Source organism: Pelodiscus sinensis, chromosome 3 (genome assembly GCF_049634645.1).
Source record: "Pelodiscus sinensis isolate JC-2024 chromosome 3, ASM4963464v1, whole genome shotgun sequence".
In the NCBI taxonomy this organism is placed as follows: domain Eukaryota; kingdom Metazoa; phylum Chordata; order Testudines; family Trionychidae; genus Pelodiscus; species Pelodiscus sinensis.
The window spans coordinates 193,495,176-193,517,602 of NC_134713.1; the positions used below are offsets into that span (position 1 = coordinate 193,495,176).

General features: G+C 51.2%; 1 protein-coding gene and 1 long non-coding RNA gene across 3 annotated transcripts in view; one reads left to right on the forward strand and one right to left on the reverse strand.

The window, feature by feature from the left end:
* Positions 1 to 22,427, forward strand: part of LOC112545069 (uncharacterized) — a 211,993-nt gene that overhangs the window by 172,104 nt on the left and 17,462 nt on the right. The window contains exons 1-2 of one of the 2 annotated variants that reach the window (XR_012903050.1): positions 11,102 to 11,229; positions 11,901 to 12,086. This is a non-coding gene — a long non-coding RNA (uncharacterized LOC112545069). Of the gene's footprint in view, positions 1 to 11,101; positions 11,230 to 11,900; positions 12,087 to 22,427 lie in introns of those variants that run through there. The other variant, XR_003088483.2, reaches the window with a different exon arrangement.
* On the reverse strand, positions 1,688 to 11,037 carry CST3 (cystatin C). Its single transcript, XM_075925743.1, is given in 4 exon segments — positions 1,688 to 1,982; positions 1,984 to 2,016; positions 3,642 to 3,755; positions 10,782 to 11,037. Coding segments are annotated over 4 exon segments (450 nt in total). The 5' UTR covers positions 10,998 to 11,037; the 3' UTR covers positions 1,688 to 1,895.

The window sequence follows — 22,427 nt, forward strand, 5'->3', positions numbered from 1 at the left end:
CTGGTGCGGAGAAAGTCAGGCAGGAAGTGCTATTTACTGCATCTCATAACACAAGAGCTGGGGGTCACCCAGTGACATTAGTAGGTACCGAACAAACCAAGGGAAGGATTTTTTCACACAACGCACATTCAGCCTGTGGAGCTCCCTGCCAGAGAATGCTGGGAAGGCCAAGACTATAACACTGTCCCAAAAAGAACTAGGTATGTTTGGGGAAGACAGGTCCATCAGTGGCCAGTGGCCAGGATGGGCAGGGATGGTGTTTCTAGCCTCCGTTTGCCAGAAGCTGGGAATGTCTGACGGGGGATGGGTCACTTCGATATACAGGCAGTCCCCGGGTTACGTACAAGATAGGGACTGTAGGTTTGTTCTTAAGTTGAATCTGTATGTAAGTTGGAACTGGCTCCAGATTCAGCCGCAGCTGAAACTGACCAGCGGCTGACTACAGGAAGCCCGAGGCAGAGTTGCTCTTCCCCGGGCTTCCTGGAATCAGCCGCTGATCAGTTTCAACAGCGGCTGAATCTGGACGCCTGGGACAGAGCAGCTGGGGCGCTGCCGGGTAGGTCCCCGCAGTGCCGCACCTCAGCGATGCGGGGACCAACCCAGCAGCACCCCAGCTGCTCTACCCCAGGTGTCCCCAAGTCAGCCGCTGCTGAAACTGATCAGCGGCTGATTCCAGGAAGCTGGGGGCAGAGCAACTCTGTGTCGGGCTTCCTGTAGTCAGCCGCTGGTCAGTTTCAGCAGCGGCTGAATCTGGACGCCAGTTCCGACTTACATACAAATTCAACTTAAGAACAAACCTACAGTCCCTATCTTGTACGTAACCCGGGGACTGCCTGTATATCGAAGTGACCCATCCCCCGTCAGACATTCCCAGCTTCTGGCAAACGGAGGCTAGAAACACCATCCCTGCCAGGACCAACCCGGCAGCGCCCCAGCTGCTCTACCCCAGGCGTCGGTGAGAAAAGCCTGGTCTGCTGGGGAGGAGGGGGGCGCACTAGCTGTGCCCCCCAGCAGACCAGGGAGATGCGGGCGGTGGGACTGCCGAGATGCGCCGCGGTCCCGCCGCCCGCATCCTCTGGGGCGAGAAAAGCCCCGTTCGTAAGTACGGATCTGACATAAGTCAGATCCGCGTAACCCGGGGATTGCCTGGAACGTCGAGCTGGAGGACTTCGTATTCCGACTCCTGGAACCCTCATTTCACGAGGAGGAAGGGAAGTCGGAGGAAGAGTGCTCTTCCTTCGACGTCCTGCTGTGCAGACAGCACCAAAAGCCCAATTAAGCTATTTTGACTTAAACTACTCAATTGACGTAGCTGCAGTTGCGTAGCTTAATTCAACTTCAGCCCTGCTGTGTAGACGTACCCGCCACAATTCCCTCTTCTGTTCACTCCCACAGACACTGGGTACGGCCCTAGAGGGACCTTTGTTCTGACCCGGTGTGGTCAGGCCAATGTGTTCAGGAGAGCCGAGAAATGGAAACCCGCCTTGTGAGAGGTGACTCAGGAGGCTGGCTTGTTTCCCCCGAGCACCGTCGGAAGGGAGATGTGGTGGCTCTCAAGAGGTGGAGGAGGTATTTCAGTGAAGAGCCAGGGTTGTCACGAGAACAAACTGCTAATTTCGACTTGAAATTAGACAGTCACGGCCACAGGGATGGACACACACATCTCAGGACCTCTGCTGCTGCCAAGTTCGGTTCACGTGTTTATTCGACAGGAAAGAGCAGAGAAACAAAGTCATTCTAGGTAAGAAACCAAACAGATTCTATTGTGCTTCCAGGACGGTTACAGCAGTACTTGCGTTGCACAGGAATACAGAAGCATGTGAGGTCCCAGCAAGGGACAGCAGCCCATCTCGCGAGGGTGCTCCGATTATTGCGTTCAGAAAAGCACAGCAAACCTAAGGCCACGGGTTGCCGACGTGCGCAGGAACAAACAGGAACTTACTGGCATTTATTTTCCTGGAGGCTAATTTGGTTTCTCCAAGGGATAACGTACACGACGAAGTTGCAAGTGACGCGCTGGGGAGAAAGGGGAGAGAGGGGAAAGTTACTTTGCACGGATAAAATGCAGATGAACCAAACTGATCGTGCACTGGACACAAATATTTACTGGCTGGGGAGGCCAGCAGCGTATGGCAGAGCTGAGAAGGTGGCTCTTTAAATGATCCGCATTAGTGACTATTCTGGGATGAGAATATTCCTCAACAAGAGATGAGGGAGTTTTCCACAGGCCCGAGCGCACTGCCATGGCCATCAAAGTCAGCAGGCAAAGCCGAGTGTGATCCGGTTAGCTCCCCCAAGGGGTCTCTACCACAACTAGACGCCCACAGCTTGGACTAAGGGGTTGTGGGACTACAGTGTGTGTGGCTTGAGTCCCGGAGCCAGGATCCTGCCAGGAGGGATGTCTGCTCTGCCGTTAAACAGTCCCTTAGCGCGAGCAGTGAGAGACAAAGTCAGCTGCCGCGGGCCACCCCAGGGGTGTAACTGCAGTGTCAACAGACCCTAAGAGCCTAACTTCAGCCACGACTTTCCACAGCAGGAGTGTGAAGTTCCGACGGAGCGCACAGGTTTGCTGAAAGGGCGTGTCAGTGCAGTCAGTTCACTAGCGCATGTAGCACAACAGCACGCACCACTCTGGTAACTGCACGCGCAAGTGACCAGCTAGCTGTGCGCCCAGCAGTAACGGCACGCACAGTCGCAATGCACGTGCCCGCAAGCACGCCTCGGAGAGCCCAGGCAATAGCAATGGGGCTGCCCTTTGGCTAGTGACTGGATTCTGCTCAGACACGTTTTGTGGCTCAGTTTAGTCATGACCGAATTGATCTGAAGTCAGGCAGCGTTCCTCCATGGCATTGCGTTATTTGTGGGCAGAGGGCCAGAATTCTTTGCCAACCGGCCGCCACGCTCCAATCTCAGCGTTCTGCAGCAACTAACCTGAGCCCTGATTGCCCTCTTTGTAGGGACAAAATGAACCTCTAAGACGTCTGAGAAGACATTTTGGTGCCACTGGGCCACAGGGCAACGTGCCGCAGGAGTGGAGTGTGGAGCCAGAGCAAATATCTTGCCCATTTAAGATGGCAAGTGCTGTAGAGACAGTCTCCCAGGCTGTGTCTAGACTGGCCAGTTTTTCCGGAAAATCAGCCGCTTTTCTGGAAAAACTTGCCAGCTGTCTACACTGGCCACTTGAATTTCCGCAAAAGCACTGACTTCCTACTGTAAGAAATCAGTGCTTCTTGCGGAAATACTATAGTGCTCCCGTTCGGGCAAAAGTCCCTTTTGCGCAAAACTTTTGTGCAAAAGGGCCCGTGTAGACAGCTCAGATTTGTTTTGCGCAAAAAAGCCCCGATCGCGAAAATGGCAAACGAGGCTTTTTTGCGGAAAAGCGCGTCTAGATTGGCACGGACGATTTCCGCAAAAAGTGTTTTTGAGGAAAAGCGTCCGTGCCAATCTAGACGCTCTGTTCCGAAAATGCTTTTAACAGAAAACTTTTCCGTTAAAAGCATTTCTGGAAATTCATGCCAATCTAGACGTAGCCCCAGTGTGTCTGCCTAGTACAATGGGGCCCAGAGGAGATCTAGTCACACCTTACGACAAGCTGTAGAAATACGCTAGCCCCCCGTGGTTCAGCTCTTTCTAGGCCATACCTGCGCCAGCGCTGGGGTTTCGTGAAACACACAGCTCTCATCTTCCTTTGCCGACTTTGTGCAAGTTGTCCGGCCAACCTTAACGTCCAGATAGTACTTCACTCCAGACACAATCTGTGAAATAAGGGGGAAAGCTTGTTTGCAGTGTGGCAGAACCACTGGTCGGGTCAGAGTGAGAGCAGACTAGGGATGTTAAATACCAGCTAATTGAATAGTCGATTAACCTTGAATATTCTATAGTCCCCGGGGGCGGGGCCTGCAGCCAGTGCAATCTGGCCCCACTCCCTGGGCGCCCCCTGCTGGCCTGTGCTGCTTCCTCTGTATCAGAGGCAGCAGTACGGGTGCCAGGCGGGAGCTGGTCCAATCTAAAAACCAGCTCCCCCCACAGACCAGCTGGCTGTCAGCCTGTGCTGCTGCCTCTGATACGGGGTGGCAGCAGCCCCTGTCTGGGGTGGGGGTCTGAGCTCCTGGACTCAGCGTGAGCCAGAACTGAGCCAGGCTACCTGCCCACCTACCTCCTAATGCACTTTAAATGCAGAGCCGCAGCAGGGGTAGGTCCCATACCCAGCATATGCCAGGACTGAGACGGTCTGCTAAAAAATTGAGTAGCCAGCCAGCTAAAAAGTGGAGTGGGGGGAGGGAAATGTGTGTAGTCTGTAGCATTAACCTATATGCTTTTGCTTAGCGGTTAAGCAACTACACGATTACATCCCTAGAGCAGACTAAAAGGAAGGCTGGTGTTGTGGTTGCACTGCTAGTCTAGCACTGAGTTCTTTGTAGTAGGCATTCTCTTCCTAGGAGTTCGTACAGCACCAAGCACAATCTGATCGCGGGGAGGCCCCTAGGGGCGGTACTGCAGGAAGCACTAAAGAAAAGAGTCTTGAACAAATGAAGGTGCAAGGAATAAGTGAGTGACCCCGGAAAAGCAGACAGACAGTCCAAGGGTCTGAAAGCAGACGGACTGTGTGTGGCAATTAAAAATATGTACCCAACACCCTGTGCAGGCCGGCAAACAAAACTCAAGGGTGTACCCAACACCCTGTGTCAAGGCATACTAGGAGAACTTTTGAAGCCACTGAGCAAAGCTATGCATTAATAGACGTGTTTCGTTACAAGGAATTGGCATAGATTACTCCTGCTGCTTTCGTTCATCAACAGCAGCATTGCCAATCCCGAGCAGTGGAGAAAGGAGGGGAAATGACCAGTCTAGCCCCAAAATCATGCTTGTCCGAAGTCATGAGTTATAAAGACCAACATTTAATAAACATTAGCCTCCTGGGTTTTGAGCCTTTGGGGTCACACTTCCAAGGTTTTCTCTACAACTGGGAAGGCTAGAAAAAACTTCTCCTCAAATACATTGAAAGCTGAAATTCTCATGTAATTACTTGAGCTGTCAATCTGAGTTAATACCTGCAATTAATTCAAAAGAAAATTAATATGTTAACCGCATACTTCTGGGTGGGTAAAGCAGCACTGGCAGTAGGGGGGGGCTGAGCCTATATTTGAAAATATAGAAAAGCTCCAAAACTATTAAATCCATTATATTCTATTATCGAAAAGTACAATTAAAACTGCAATTAGTCAATTTTTTTAATCTTTTTAATCACGCAACAGCCTATCACTGCATGACTCCAAGAGCTGGGGCTTTAAAAAAACACCGAATATCACGTGACTTGTGCTAGGTCACAAGGGTTGGCAACACTCCAGGAAAGGTTAAGGACATAAGAACAGCCATACTGGGTCAGACCAAAGGTCCATTTAGCCCATGTCCTGTCTGCTGACAGTAGCCAATGCCAGATGCCCCAGAGGGTATGAACAGAACAGGGAATCCTCAAGTGATCCCTCTACCATCACCTATTCCCAACCCATCTGGCTAATAGCCATTGATGGATCTAACCTCCATGAATTTATCTAGCTCTTTTTTGAGCCCTGTTAAAGTCCTAGTCTTCACAACATCCTCTGGCAAGGAGTTCCACAGGTTGACTGTGCACTGTGTGAAGAAAAACTTCCTTTTGTTTATTTTAAACCTGATACCTGCTTTCCATGGAGCAAAAACAAAGGCTTGGGTGTTCTTTTAAACCAGGGTCTCATTGAAAGCCTGACAACCTGCAGGAGAACCGCCCCAGTGAAGCATTTGAAACAGCAAGGGTAGTAAATAAATGAACCCTGTTCTGACTAGGGATGTATGCGACTAGTTGACACACTAGTCGACATGTCGCTTCCCCCGCCCTTGTTGCCTCTCTCACAAAGAGGCAGCAAGGCGGGAGGAAGAAGAGGGAGTGCTGGGGGGAGCCAGCTTAAAAGCCAGGTCCCCCAATTCCAGCTCCATGGGAGGAGATGGGCACAGCGGGGTTCCAAGTTTGAAATGTACAAGAGTCCCCACTGGGGCTCTTGTACATTTCGAAGCAGAAGCACTGCAAGGAACATGAGGCCAGGGAGGGGGACGGACTCAGACTATATTTCAAAGTTGGAATGCTGCGTGGAGCACAGGGCCAGCAGAGATCCCAGGCTCCATGCGGGCACTTCCGCTTTGAAATATACAAGAACCCCTGGGGGAGGAGGGCTCTTGTACATTTCAAAGATTGAAACCCCGTGTGTATGGACGTTCCATTGCTGCTATGTCGAAATAGCTCCTCACCAGGGCCATTCTAAGATATTCCTCCCCAGTGCCTCCTGGGGCTCTAAAGCGAGATAGCACATCTACATGAAGCCTGTCTCGGACTAATTTGGAGGCTTCCCTGGAGCGTGGACGCTGTATTTCGAAATAAGCTATTCCACAAGTCTCTTCCAGAAGAGCCTTTTCTGAAATAAGCTTGCAGTGTAGACGTACCCAAAGTCTCACATAGGCTTCCTTCCCGCCCCCCAAAACCTCCTGTTAGGGTAGCAATGTAAACTAGTGGTTAATGCACTAGTGTAGGATTTCTGAGATCTGGATTTTATTCCCTCCTCTACCACTGGCCAGCTTGCAGAAGTCACCTCTCTGCCCTGTACATCAGTTTCCCCATCCATAAATAAGGCTAGTGTGCAGACTCCCTGCCAAGTACTATGTAAGAGCTAGATGTGGTTATTTAAATAACAAATCATATTTTTTAAAGCACTCATCAAATTGTGGCAAGGCCTCTAAAAGTCACTGCAACCTCTAAAGATCCTGCAGATGAGGAAGGGGAGGGGGAAAGGGTTTGTGGTATTTGTTTCTTTATGATTCAGAGAAAAGGCCTAAAAGGTTTTGGTTCCGTTCCCCGAATTATTTCCCCTTCTCTTGGCTTGTTTTTCATTGGCAATTAAGGCCCTGTTTTTTTCCTGGAAAATCCTACAGAGGGTGGGGTGGTTATGACAATACAGAGAGCTTAGAAACTAATCCCAAAGCACTGCGAAGGCCAATTCTTTTTATTCAGACTGTTTAAAACTCTTGGGCTTTATTTATCATTTAAGAACCTTTTTTGTTAGAACAGCCTGAATCCCTTCAGAGTAAGAAAGGGGCACAGATAAGACTGGCCTGGGAATAGCACAGTTTCCTAATATTTCGAAGAGAAAACAGAGCGACTGCCCTTCCCTCTCCCCCCCTAAACTCAAGAGGAACCAACTCCTTCCCCCCACCACCCTCACCCTTTTGCAGGGACATCTGAGAGAAGTGTTTTGACTCTTTCTGTTGGCCTCTTCACAATGGGAGTAGAACACTCTGTAGTACTGGGGCTGGGTTCGCGTGGTTAATTCTTTCACCTTCTCCTTAGAAGGATGCTTGTGTATGCAGGGGCTATCACAACAAAACAAAGCAGCATGCACTACAATGGTGCATCAACCAGGCAGATTCAATATGCTAGAATGAAGTCTAGAACCACCCTCCTGTCTGCTGATCAGTTTTTGTTTGCCTTTCAAAGAAGGCCTGCCCCTCTTTTCTTCAAAAAGCTGGCAGGGTGGTTTGTTTCCCACAACTAGTCTGGTCTACACCACAAAATTAGGTGGTGTAAAAGCTGCCTTAGATCAATTCAATTATTAATTATTTAAATCGCCGCTTCATTTTACTCTGTCGGGTAGCCTAATCTACATGCCTCTGTCGCCAGAGGCATGTAGTCTAGACGTACCCACAGAGTGAGCTATCAAACCAGCTGGCTCCTGGCTTAGGCTGTAGAGCTCCCTTCTTGTTATCTCTCACTGTAAGGCTATGTCTAGACTGGCATGATTTTCCGCAAATGCTTTTAATGGAAAAGTTTTTCCGTTAAAAGCATTTGTGGAAAAGAGCGTCTAGATTGGCACGGGCGCTTTTCCGCAAAAGCGTCCGTGCCAATCTAGATGCGCTTTTGCACAAGAAAGCCCCAATCGCCATTTTCGTGATCGGGGCTTTTTTGCGCAAAACAATGCCGCATTGTCTACACTGACCCTCTTGCGCAAAAGCATTTGCGCAAGAGGGCTTTTGCCCGAACGGGAGCAGCATAGCATTTCCACAAGAACACTGACAATCTTACATGAGATCATCAGTGTTCTTGCGGAAATTCAAGCGGCCAGTGTAAATTCAAGCGGCCAGTGTAGACAGCTGGCGGCTTTGCTCGGGTGTCCCTGGTCTGCTGGGGGGGGTCCAGCGGCTTTGCTGGACCCCCCCCCCCAGCAGACCAGGGAGACCGGGAGAAGCTATTCTTGCCCCGGAGGACAGTGAACCACACTCCACAGGTGTGTGGGTTACAGCTACACTACCAGGGTGCTCCCGCCAATATAAATTGCCCACGCCATTGACTAATAACTTCACATATTTGAGGGGTATAATATTGAGGATGGCAGTATTCGTGTAAATATTATGCTACTTGTAATCACAGTTGTCTGATGCCTCTATGCTGTCTGTGAGCCTCCGGGTGCCTGGACTCAATTTAACAGCAAGGACCCTCCCAGCCATGAAACTGACAGTGTCAATTTCACTGCTGCTGTTATTTCACATTTGGTCTCTTACTGAGGGGTTAGCCTCTGGGCACCTGTGAGCCCCACACTGGCTCCAGGTATAAACCCTGCATGGGCTAACAGCCAGAGGCAAACATGTGAAACAATAGCAACTGTGAAACTGACAAAAATGTCAGTTTCAACGCTGGTTGTCTGGCTGGTATGAAATTGAGCCCTATCCCTGACTCAAAGCTGGGGCTGTCAGCGGGGACTCCAGCTGTAAGCCCTGCCTGGCTCTCAGTGCCGGACAATGCAACTGTCACTGCCCCCACCCCGTGGGTGCAAATACTGCTGGGGGTGGACACACCCTACTGGCAGAAAGAGGGTATCAGAACTGGACACCAACAGCTGATTAAGTACTACAGTGGCTATAGGTCAACCTAATGTTGCAGTGTAGACAAGCCCTTAGTTCTCATATGCCTATATGCTTAGTTCTATAAAACAACTTGCAGGTGGATTTTAAACCCCCCATGTGAAAAGTTTGATCAGTACTACAAAAGAAGGACTGAGCGGGGGGGAGGGAAGCCTGCAAGCGACAGGAACAAAGCTTGAATAAAGCAGACAAGCTCAAGAAGCAATATTTATGTGCAGTGTTTTGATCACAAGGGGACAACAAAAATGATGAGGGGTTTGGAACGGGTCCCATATGAAGAGAGTTTTAAAAGACCTAGACTTTTCAGCTTAGAAAAGAGGAGACTGAGGGGGGATATGATAGAGGTCTATAAAATCAAGACTGGTGTGGAGAAAGTGAATAAGGAAAAGTGATTTACATGTTCCCATAACATATGAACTAGGGGTCACCAAATGAAATTTAATAGGCAGCAGGTTTAAAACAAACAAAAGGAAGTTTTTCTTCACTCAGCGCAACAGTCAACCTGTGGACTCTAACAGGGTTCAAAAAAACAAACTAGATAAATTCATGGAGGTTAGGTCCATCAATAGCTATTAGCCAGGATGGGTAGGAATGGTGTCCCTGGCCTCTGTTTGTCAGGGGCTGGAAATGGATGACAGGAGAGGGATCACGTGACGAAGTGGGTCTTTGCACACTGCCAGGGTAGAGTCCAAAACTGCTCCCAAAGGCAGAGGAGAGCTGGGGCAGATGTTTTCCTGCTAATTGGGGGGGGGGGGGAGTCAGTACTGATAGTCGTCACCTCTCCCATCTCCCTCCCTCCCAATCCTAAGGCATAAGGAGCAACACCCAGAAACTCCTGCACCCAGCTTATAATACATAACATAGGGAGATACACCTATCTCATAGAGCTGAAAGGGGCCTTGAGAGGTCAGGGAGTCCACTCCCCTGCCCTCAGAGCAGGGCTCAGGACCATCCCTGACAGACGGGGCCCAGATCCCTAAATGGCCCCCTCAAGAATTGAGCTCGCAACCGGGAGTTTAGCAGGCCAATGCTTGAACCACCAAGCTAGTCCTTCCCCTGCACATTACTAGCCAGTGCTCTCTTCCCTCCCCCGGCACAGCCCAGCAGAGACAGTGCCCTGGCTGTAGAGACCCTGAGATAGATCCTCACCCCCACACACACACCCCTGGGCTGGGGGTGCCCGGAGGACTGGTGTGGGGGGGAGCTAAAATACCTGGTGTTCCCTGCAGCCAGGTCAGGTGGGTGCAGTGCAGTTAGGGGGCACAGTGCAGGGAGCGGGGAGCCCACGGTGGCTGGGGGCAATGGGGAGGGCGCCCTTCACAGCTAGGCCAGCCCCGATCCCCCACTGCGGTTATCGGGGCTGGGCCGCCAATGCACAAGCTGGTTCAGTGCCGGCTCTGCGCAGGGATGAGACGCAGGGGAGCCCCGGGCCAGTCCGGCTCCTACCCGCGCTGCTCTAGCAGCCCCCAGCCTGCCTGGGGCAAATGTGGGGCGGTGCGCGCTGCCCAGGGGATGAGGCAGCAGGGCGCGCTGGCCGGGGGGGGGGAGGCTGCGGGGCGCGCTGGCCGGGGGGGGGGAGGCTGCGGGGCGCGCTGGCCGGGGGGGGGAGGCTGCGGGGCGCGCTGGCCGGGAGGGGGAGGCTGCGGGGCGCGCTGGCCGGGAGGGGGAGGCTGCGGGGCGCGCTGGCCGGGAGGGGGAGGCTGCGGGGCGCGCTGGCCGGGAGGGGGAGGCTGCGGGGCGCGCTGGCCGGGGGGAGGCTGCGGGGAGGCTGCGGGGCGCGCTGGCCGGGGGGAGGCTGCGGGGCGCGCTGGCCGGGAGGGGGAGGCTGCGGGGCTTGGTACCTGCTTGCGGGCCTGCAGGACCTCGGCCACCGCGCTGCGGTACACGTCGTTGCTGGCCTTGTTGTACTCGCTCATGGCGAAGCGCAGCGCCCGCTGCACCCCCGCGTCGTTCTCCTCCGCCGCCTGCAGCCCGCCCAGCAGCCGCGGCAGCCGCTCCTTGGCCAGCGCCGCGCCGGCCGCCAGGGCCAGGACCAGCAGGAGCCAGGGGCCGCGCATCTTGCTGCTCGGAGCCGGGATGCGGGGGCGGCCCCTGCGCCGCGCTATATGCGCCTCCCGGCGGGCACGGCCCACCCCGCCCGGACCCACGTGGCCGCCCCCTGCGCCCGCCCTGGCCAGCCCCACGGATCGCCCCGCCCGAGCCCCCCCGCCCAGCCAGCCGCCTCTGGGTCCCCTCGCCGGGCACAGGCCGCCAGGGGACGTGTCGTGGGAAGGGGCCGCTGGGGGCCAGGTCAGTTCTCTTCTCCCTGCCACTTACAAGGGTCGCTTGATCCCCCCCCCCCCCCCCCATCGGCCATCGAAGTCGGGATGAAACTGCCCCGGGCAGCCCCGTGTAAAGTTTCCCTGGACACAGCAAGTTTCCCTGCTCCCGATCCCACCCCTGCATTGGCAGCCAGCATGCTGCCCAAAGGAATGGCTCCCCGTCAGAGTCATGCTAACCAGGCCTTCTCTGGTGTCCTTTCCCGGGGCTCCCCCTTGCCTTTTTGCTCTGGTGCAAGCCGCTTTTTCGAAAGAAAGCAGCGAGTGAGTCTGGATGCTCTCTTTCGAAAAAGCCCTGTTTGCTGTCAAGAACGCCTTCTTTCGAAAGAGCACTTTCCAAAGAAGGCGTTCTTCCTCGTGCAATGAGGTTTACCGCCGTCGAAAGAAAAGCCGCGTTCATTCGATTTAATTTCGAAAGAACGCAGCTGCAGTCTAGACGCAGGGGACGTTTTTTCGAAAAAAGGCTACTTTTTTCGAAAAAAAAACCCTGAGTCTGGACGAGATCTGTGGTGGCCCACTGGTCAGAGACAGGCATGCTGGGAGCCACCCCACCCGCAACATAACAACATCGAGCAACTACATCATCATCCAATCCATGCACAGAAATTCTGTGTGTTGCCAACTCTCACAATTTCATTGCAGGTCTTGGGGGCGGAGACAATAGATCAGAGTTCAAGAGGCATCTCCCATAACTGCCCAGCTGTAGCTTGTCTGCCATCTGGAGAAAGGGAGGATTCAACTAGAATGCACACACCAAATCAATCGTGGATCTTGCAATATTTTGTTTCTTAAATTCCCAGTCCTGGAGTCATGTGATGATGTGAGACCGTAAATGTCCAGTCCTCCTGAACGGTGGCGGAGGGGGGGAGTTGAAATGGGAATCCAGAATGCTCAGCCCCCAGTAAACGTACCGTGACTTGGAAGCTAATCGAATTCTTTTTTGCGTGCATGGGGGTGGCAGTGTTGTGAGATATTGACAGACTGAGTAACCTAGTACTCCACAAGCTGCTTCCGCAATCTCTGTGAGGCTGTTTCTAAGGTGAGGCTTGGTATGGGCTTAAAAGTTTTCTGGCATAGTTTATTGGTTAGGGGGTGTGATTCCTTTCCCCCCTACATACACATATTTCTGACACAGCAATGCTGGCAAAGCCCTATTGTAGGGCTACGTCTAGACTGGCATGATTTTCCGCAAATGCTTTTAACGGAAAACTTTTCCGTTAAAAGCATTTGTGGAAAAGAGCGTCTAGATTGGCAGGACGCTTTTCTACAAAAAAGCCCCGATCGCCATTTTCGCGATTGGGGCTTTTTTGCGCAAAACAAATCTGAGCTGTCTACACTGGCCCTTCAGGGACTTTTGCCCGAACGGGAGCAGCATAGTATTTCCGCAAGAAGCACTGATTTCAGACAGTAGGAAGTCAGTGCTCTTGCAGAAATTCAAGCGGCCAGTGTAGACAGCTGGCAAGTTTTTCCACAAAAGCAGCTGATTTTGCGGAAAAGCTTGCCAGTCTAGACGCAGCCTAGTTGCATTCCTACCCACAAAAATTTTAAAAAAAGTCCTTTTGCTGGTATAACTTATTGTGGTCAGAGAAGAGGCATAAGTTTTCTGACAAAAACAAACAAACATACTTTTGCTTGTGTAAACTGCCACTCCACGGTCTAGGGTGGGCTAGATCTAAGAGACGGTGTCTCCAGAGCAAGAAATCTTGCCCTGCATTAATGAGGTTCTGCAGAAGAAATAGTAGGCGATTATGTAATTCAGAACTGTACCGTAATGCCGACGCACAAGAGACCAGAGCGGAGGCTCTGCCGGCCTCTTTCACTTGGCCCTTCTTGACTGAGTGCTTTGCAGACTTGCACTTCCCGCTGCTTGCAGAGCTGTGTGCAACATCACATCAGCTCATACAACTCCTCAAGGTCGGTCTCTTGCACTCCTGAATTTCCTAGAGAAAACTAGCCCGCTGGCTTTGCTTTAATAATGCAAACGGATCCCCTCTCCCCCAGGGCCCTCCAACTAGAGCTGGCCAGAGGCGAGGGTTCCATTTCGCAACAAAGTCTGAGGCTTTGAACTTTGTTTTTTGTTCTGCATTGGAACGGACCCAAGGCCTGTTGCATGTGCTCCCTAAATGGCTGTTTACGGATTGAAAAGCTCAAGGCTTCAATTTGGGTCTCTGATCAGAGGCGACCAGAAAGCCCTTGGCCTCACAACCCTGCTCCGCAAAAACTGAGTGGAAACCAGGACACCCCTGCCAAAGGGTTTGGCTTTGATGCATCAGCTTTTCCATGACAGTTCATGGCATTCAAAATGCCCCACCCAGCTCCACTTTGGACATTTGCAGCCCCCTGGGGTTCCTTTTCATCAGACTGATCCTCTTGACAGCCTTTCTCAGGGTGGGAGAGGCAGTTTGGGAGCCCCTCAAGGCTCCTACCATCTCTGCCTCCCTCCCTGCACGGAGTCAGGAATATGCCACCAGCTGGGAGTAGAATAGAACACACCTAGTCAGCTGTTCAGAGTATTTTCCTCCTGCTTTACATAGGTGCAAGGCAGCGGCGACACACGTCCCTTGAGAACAATCTAGCATGTAACTGATGCTGACTTTTGTAGGCAGTGGTGGTGTCGCCGTGTCTGTCCCAGGATAGCAGAAAGACAAGGTGGGTGAGGGAACTGGTTTTTTCAATTGGACTAGCTTCTGTTGGTGAGAGAGACGCGCTTCCGAAGCTACACAGAGCTCCTCTTTAGGGCAGGGGAACTGACTCGAAGCGTTACTGTTAAATACAAGATGGGAATAGACAATGTAACATGAGGGTCATGGCCACGTTACGGGCTAAATCGGCACTGCGGCAATCAATGCCATGGGTCAGTTTAATGAGTCTGCTGATGGTCCCGGCAATAACGATGCCACCTCCAACGGAGCTGGCGGCTCTTGTCTACCCGGTTCCCGGGGAGGAGGCTTTGCTGCCCTGCCCCCGTGAAGCCACGTCCTGGGTGCCGGCTGACTGTAACTGACACCATTAACTGATAAACGGTTAGTTGGTGACACTCGAACAGCCCTAATCTTGCCCAGGTGTTGTATCGTGCTAGGAACATTGTGGGGATGTGGGAGACCCGGTGCGGGTGAGAAGAATCCCACTCTTTGCTCTGATTTTGGGCAACAGACGTTCAAAAGGTCTCTGCGTCGTCCCAATGGGATCGAGAACACGGTTTGAAATTCTTCACAAAGTCTGCAGGAGGAAAACCATTTCCTGCCCAGTTCTATTCAGGACCCAGAAGTGGAGGGAGGGAACTGAGCAAAAGGCTGTTGCTCGTAGGAGGAGACAGACAGATGGACACAGGAATGCAATGAATCCCCTTGCTGGGTTCTCCCCAAGAACATGCATTCCCTGGGCGGGGGGAGGGACAAGGCTCTCTCTTTATATATTTAAATATGAGGCACTACTTAGCAAATGTTATAGAGATGGGTCGGGATGGGCTAAGAAAGTAAATCAGCCAGGCCTAGGTCCTCAAAGCCTTTGGGCCTCACCCAGTTCCCATTAGATTTCAGTCCGATCCAAATGTTTTCATCGTCATCAACAACCATGAGCTCAATGCCCATTGGTGTCCGATGCCTCTCTCCCTATTTCCTTCCATCTTTCCCTGTCCAGTGTGGAGCGGCTCCGTTTCTGCAGACTAGCTCCACACCAATCTACTGAATCATCTCCCCTTTCTCTGCGGCGTCTGCCTCTCCTATGCCGAATACCTGAGTCCTAACCTTTCGCTCATCGTTCATTCTGCAGTTATGCCCGAACAGCTGTAACTTCCGTTGTATAACCTTCTGCAGTAGGTTCTCTTTCAGCTGTATCTTCCTATATCATTCCTCCTTGGTGACCTTCTGCATCCATCCTATTCTCAGGATCTTTCTAGAGCAACTCCTCTCGAACGCCAATATTCTTCTCTTTGAATCTTTCGTTATCACCCTTGTCTCACATCCATACAACATTGTAAATACACGTTTTCAAGACATTCAGCTTCGTTCCTAAGCTAATCACATTCAACTTCGTTCCTAAGCTAATCACTTCGATCTTATCCATTGCCTTCAAACTCACTCTCGCTTTCGCTATTCTCGTCCCTGTTTCCTTCTTACAGTCTAGATCAGTGTTTCTTAAACTGTTCCACGGCTCACCGGTGTGCTGTGAGGCAGTTGGAGGTGTGCCGCAGAGAAAAAATGGCTGCCCTTAAAGGGGCTGGCGACTTTTTTTTCCCCCTCAATAACTTTCCCCCTCACCCCTCCCTTTTTTTTTCTTTTTTTTTTTTCTCTCAATAACTTCCTAGGTCTTAAAAAGAAACATTGGTCTAGATCATATGTCATGTTGCTCCCCAGATACGTGAACTTCTCTACATTCTCTAGTTCGATCTCATCTACCTTTGGCTCTAATGAAATCTCAGCCATAGTCTGAGTGTAGGCAGCTGGTGAAGGCCCAGCTGAGGAAGGCAGGCCCAAGCCACGCCCATTCCACCTGAGGTCCCGCCCCTTCAGCATCCTTCTCCCCCCATCTCTCCCATGTAGCCACGCCTCGCCCAAGCCAAGTCCAGTCCTTCCTGGCCACCTGGAGGGCTGGAGCTGCTGCACCCCAGCCCCAGCCTTCCCTTACAGCCAGGGACCCAGGCTGCCATGCTGTGGCTCCAGCATCTGGGGAGTGCTGGCATTTTTGGAGAGGCAATGCCTTCCCTTACCTGCATTACCCACCACCGCCCATGCATAGTCTCTAAGCAATTGCACCTCCTCCTTTAGATGCCACAGTGAGTTGTGGCCCCTAAAATAACTGCAGAAGGCCTGGCCCAGCCATGCCTTAAATACACAGTCTGCACTTGGGCAGTGTGGAGCTGAACAGCCCTGGAGGGGAGGGAGGATGTTGGAGACATTATGCTACCCCAGGACTTGGCTGCACTGGTGTTTCACCAGTGCACACCGCCGTGCAGGCCTGGTTTACCCGGGCGTAGCATCCTTTGGGGTGAGTTGCACTGGTGCGAATCACGCTGCACCCGCATTGATCATCAAGATAAAGGGTTTGCACTGGTGCAGCTGCACCGCGATGGCTACCCCAGGGGGTAAAATCACAGCATAGGCGTGGCAGAGTGACAAAAACCCAGACAGACATCAGGGAATGAAAACAAAGGGCACGGAATGAAACTAGACCTTATTGAATGAATTTAAGAGCTTTAGAGTCCAGGGGATTAAAAATCCAGGCCTGTCTGTGTCTGTCTCTAAGGACATGCCCATCTCCAAATATTTGCCTTCCTTATCTTTTTTTTTTTTTTTTGGCTTATCAGTTTGCTTTTGACTAAGTGTCTTCAAAGAAATGATTGGGACTAAACTAAATTGAGGAAATGAGTTTTGCATCCCGCCCCGGTCCAGCAAATGGCTTAAGCACGTCCTCAACTCTAACCAAGTGGTCCCAAGGACTTGAGGGGAACTCTTTTTGAGCTTAAAATGAAGCATGTGCGTCAGTGCTTTGCTGGATCAGGGCCCTAGTGCTAGCCGTGGCCTGGTCCGTGGTCCGTTCTTATCTCTCGCAGAAGTGGATTCCAAAGTCTGATCCAGAGAGTCGGATGTTTCCATAGAATGTGATGAACAGACAAATAAAAAAAGGCCAGTGTCTACAGATAAGAGCGAGTCTCCGAGCTGGCTGTGGGCTCTGTCCTCCTACCTGCTGCACCTCACAGAGAGTAGCAAGCTCAGTGGAGCAGAGGCGCCTCCAGACGTGAGGGACACTAGGCCTGCATTGCTTGCTCTCCTGCGGCCCTGCAAAAACCTCTCCTGGAGAGGCCTGGGCAGGACAAGCTCTGCAGGAGTGTGGGGTGAACGCTGGAACGGAGCTGGTGAGCAGCCACTGGCTCCCACACACGCTGCTCCATGGTCCCCTGCCTGCACCAGGAGAACCACTCCAGAGAGGGGGCTTTGCGCAGGGATCAGGGCTGCAGTCAAAGTTTAGGCAGTTCGGCTAATGGGCAGGAAGCCCAGGAACACTCTTGCCTGGTGCCTGGTATTGAACTGGACAGTTTGTTTTTTTCACCTACTGTCTGCTAAAAAAATTCAGAAAATATCGGACACCTAAATTGTCCAGTATTTTCTGATTTTTTTTCCCAGCCAGGAAAATCCCAGGCTATCCAGCTCAATACGGAGGCAGCCTGGCAACCCTAGCGCTGTCTGGCCCCATGCTGTGAGACAAGATGGCTGCCAGCAACCTGCAACCTGTTATGGCCAAAAGCATTTATTAAAGGGGCCACCACTCATTTGTTTTTTGTTTTGTTTTTTGCTTAACAACTCTCGGGGTCCTTTTTTTGTTTGTTTGTTTGGTATTTATTCAGAAACCATCTGGCAACCCTACTCCCAGAAGGCCCTTTGTGTGGTAGATGGTTCCAGGTGGACTTCCCAGAAGCTGCTGGCTTAGTCAGGCCACCTTTCCCCTCCACATGAGCCCAAACTGCCCCCTTCCTCCTCCGTTAGGGAGACGCCTGCACTTCTGCTGTGCTCACTGGAGGAGTTTGGGGGCGGGGATTCTCTGCCCTGGGGGGGTGTGGAGTATGTGAGTCACTAAACACCTCAGCAGTAATGGGGGGGGGGGTGATCGATCATTCATCTCTGGCCTGGGGCTGTCGTCTCAATGGTTGTGCTAAGCCTTTCTTTGGAGGGATCCCTGTTGGCTGCCCTCGACCTCGTGGGAACAGCTGGCCTGGCGGTGGGCGGAAATCAGTCTGGGCATGTCCGTCCGTCCGTCCGTGTAACTTGCCTTGTTGACAGCAGACATGCCAGCCCCGAACCGAGGGGGCCACGCATTCTGCCAACTCAACATGTGTGCGCCCCAGGCTCTGCCTGCCTCTGGGGAAGTGAAACCCTCTGTGTTGTGAAGCATTCCAGGGCTGGGAACAGCATGTTCTCCTGCGGCTGGACTGGGCACCCAGCTATTTCTCATTAGAAATGACTTAGGTCCTTTGATACCCTGTGCGGGGAGGTGGGAGGGGAACCGAGAACGTGACATGTTTCTCAGGTGTCGGTTTGCAAAGCGCAGTCGTTTGCAGACAGATCCCAGTGGGCCAGATTCAAACCTGTGAGCCAGCTGCAATTTGGAAATGGTTCTACCTCAAAGAAAGATTTATTTTGCCTAGGGGGAAGGGTATGAAGTTGCAAGTGTACATGTGCACACACACACACATGCACATCACACACATGCATTTACACACTCAGACTACACACACATGTACACACACTGCATGCACAGACACGCACGTACACATACCACACACACACATGCACGTACATACACACACACACCACACAAACACATATGTACACACACCACACACACAGGCACACACACACACTGCAGACATGCATGTACACACACACATCACGTACACACACATACACTACATGCACACACAAACACCACACTCACACCACACATACACATATGTACACACACCACACACACAGGCACACACACACACACTGCAGACATGCATGTACACACACACATCACGTACACACACATACACTACATGCACACACAAACACCACACACACGCATTTACACACATGCACATACACACACTGCACACACGCACACACACCACTCCACCCCCACTATTGAACTACAATGGAACTGCATGAAAACATAGAGGAAAATTCACCCGCTGGGTTACACATCCTTGGGAAGTCCTTTAGAACACAGGATTAAAAACACCTGGGCTGGAGTGGCGACAGACTTCACCCAGCCTTGGGTAATGTGGGGCAGCTCAGCTCCAGGCCCATGGAAAGGGCGGAGCCTTGTGTGGAAGGGACGGGGCGAGGGCAGCAAGCCCTCAGCGCCATCCAGACTGTGTCACACTCCCCAGCCAGCCCTCAGTGCCACCGGACCATGCCACATGGGGCTCCAGCTTCCATTGCTGCCACAGTAGCAGTCGCCCTTTTAAATCTACAGACCTCGGAGGAGCAACTGCCCCCTTGCCTCCCTTCCTGTCAGCAGATAAGCTCTGGAACAGGCTTCGAAGGGCAGTTGTGGAATCCCCCTCAGTGGAGGGCTTTGAGAACAGGCTGGATACACACACATCAGGGACAGTCTAGGTTTCCTTGGTGCTTCCTCACATAGTGGTGCTGGACTTAATGCCTTCTTGAGGTCCCTTCCAGTCCTACATGCCCATGAGTCGCAGAACGGGACTTTCTGAGTAACCGATCATATTATCCGATGAGTGAATAGCAATTATCAATATAACGTTTCTGCTTAATGAATCGGAATACGTGTCTTGACAGCCTCTGCAATTTGTTGGTAAGGCTGGTGTCAAGGGCTTGGTATTTCTTGATAACGAAACATTCCTGGGGGAGCTGGGTTTTGGTACTTTCCAGTGTGTGGGCCAAAGCGATTTTCTTGCTTCCCTGAGAACAAGAGGACTCCCGCCTGAGCAAGAGTCTGAGATATTCCTCGCCGGTTTTCTCCAGTGAGAAAAACTTCAGTCATCCAATCAGTGGGGCAGAAACAACCTGGTCTGACAAGCACCCACTTACACAGCCCAGGCGTAGCCCGGACCCTCATCCTGCCCCACTGAAGTCAAGGGGAGCTTTGCCATTGACCCTCATTAGCGCTGGATTAAGCCCTCACTGGGTCAGCTCTTCAGACATCAGTTGAACGCCTGCAGTGGCATTAATTTGATGGCTTCATCCTGACCCCGACAGGTGTGCTGACCACTTCACAAGCCCACCGCAGAGATCTGGCACGGGGGCAGCTCTGTGTTCCGAAAACGCCCTCCGCTGGAATAATAATACCAGGTCAACATTAAGAGGTTTTGACATCGCTTTGCTAGAAAATGTACAATTAGCCGCCATCTAAGCTGGCGCTGTTAGGTTGTTAGTTTTATGAGTCCTAAGCCCATTCCCCATTTTTACAAAAAGCTTTGTTTTAAAGACTATTTCATTAGGTCTAGTATTTGCCGATAATGTGAAAGAGGAGGAGTAGCGCAGTGTGATAGGCTATCTTTAAGCTACACTTCTTTTTCGGAAAAAGGTATGCAAATTGCGTACCTTTTTTGAATTGTTTGTGCGGAAGAGGCTTTCCCTTTACCATATCCTAATACCGTCCCTCCTTTCCCTGATAAACCGAACATACACAAAAAAGACCCCAGATAAACAAGGAAGTCCCACCATGAAGTCTTGTATACATGTAACGGGGGATTTTGGCCTCTTACGTGTATACACGTATTTGCAGACTTATGTACTTACAGGATCAAAGCTCTTAACACAAAGTTGTTTATTTCAACAGCCCGACTCATTTTGATGATACATAGACACTATGGTTTCAATCCTTCCTCTTTTCTAAAACGGGTTATTTATAGAAGAAATAAAGAGAAGTTTCACAGCTGGATGCGGAAGTAAATCAGTCACATTATGTTGTTAATATTTTCTTTCCACTTTTTTTTTTTTGGTCTTCTTGTGCCATCTGAAAGGAAAAATCCAGGGCAGAAATTCCACCCACACACGCTGTCTCTTGTTAATATTCCATCACAGCTCGGCTATTCCCTGCTAAAATTCAAGAAACAAAGTGACCAGAGTCAATTTTGTCTATTAGAAAACGGGTCTACCACCGTAAGACGGGTTTTCTAATAGACTAGGGAGGTTGTGAAATCTCCATCACAAGAGCAGGTTAATAGGCATCTGTCATGGATGAGCTAGACAGTGCTTGGTCCTGCCATGAGGACAGTTGACTGGACTTGGTGGTCTCTTGAGGTCCCTTCAGTTCTAGTGTTCTGTGATTCTAATAGTATATTTATCAACATTGTACTTATTCAGCTGCAAAGAAGAGAAATCCATTAATTATTACAGCACATAATAGCAGTTTTCATCAATAGATTGCAAAAACCATTACCAATGAGATCTGCAGGTTTCAAATGTCCAACAAGCTCTACCAAAATCACTGATCACTGTTGAAAATTCAAGTTGCATTTTGATACAGCTGCAGTGTCCGATGTTGCTAATTTCAAATGACCTTCAGAGGAGACATTCAGAGGAGAGCACAACTCTTGGATTTTGCCTGCTCTACCAGGGAAGAATTTAGACAGCCAATTACTAAACTGGGGAAGTGGATCTCATGTGCGTGGCATAATTTGAAATTGTTCAGCACAGGTCTCCGCACCCCGAAACATCAGTGCTAATGTCCATCGTGTCAAGAGGTTGGGCATCACCTTTGGGAAGTGAAGAGGAGTGCTACAATAAGATGCCATGGATGAAGGCTGTTCATTCCAAGATACATTTTTCAAGGTTTTGAACCAATACATAATCAGCTGGTCACCCCAAAGAGGAACGACTGAGGCTGGCTGTCAGCCAAAGCAGAGTGCAGTTGGGTGGATGATCTTCAGTGAGCTTTGACTTGGGTCCTCAGAAAACCCAGGGTTTCCTGCTCACTTCATTCGGCTGATCTTTCTTTCTCACCTGAGCCTATTTCCCTTCATTATTAGGCAGACAAAAATCGTCCCAGTGGGTGGCTGTCAATGCACCCAAAAGAAAATTCAGAGCACTTTCTGACTGATTGCCATTAATGGCCATTCATTCCATAATCCCTTTCTCCTGCGCTAACACCAGTCACTAATCCCGCATTCCTCATTATTAACAATGTCCCTTTTAATGCCGCCAGGCATGCGGCAACAACCTTTGCTTTCCGTTGGTCAGGCTTTCGCAGAGACGAGTTTATGGACACCCCTGCTGGGTTGAGCCTTGTGAGCTGCTGTCCCGTCAGGTTCTCCCCCACTGCCAAAGGCACGTGAGCTGTTCCAGCCGGATTCCAGGACGGAGAAGATGTCCCCGCTCTGCAGCCGGATTCAGGCACCAGCACTGTAGGCAGGTGCATAGGCCCCAGGATCTGGAGTCATGTGATGAAGGCAGGAGGATCTCGCCTTTCCCATGATGGGCCTGATTCTGTGCTGGGTCTCCAGAGCAAAGAAGAGGCAGCAGACCAGAGAAGATGGGGAAAAGGGGTTTCAAGACAGTTTTGTGTCCTACACACCCAGGGCTTTACCATTTGGGACCACAGGGGTGCCGGGCTCTGGATTACCAAACCCAGGGGTGCTCAGCTGAGCCCTGGCAAAAGTAAAACCCTTATATTCCACTGACAGTCACTTTTGGAAATGGGACATCAGATCTGAAATCT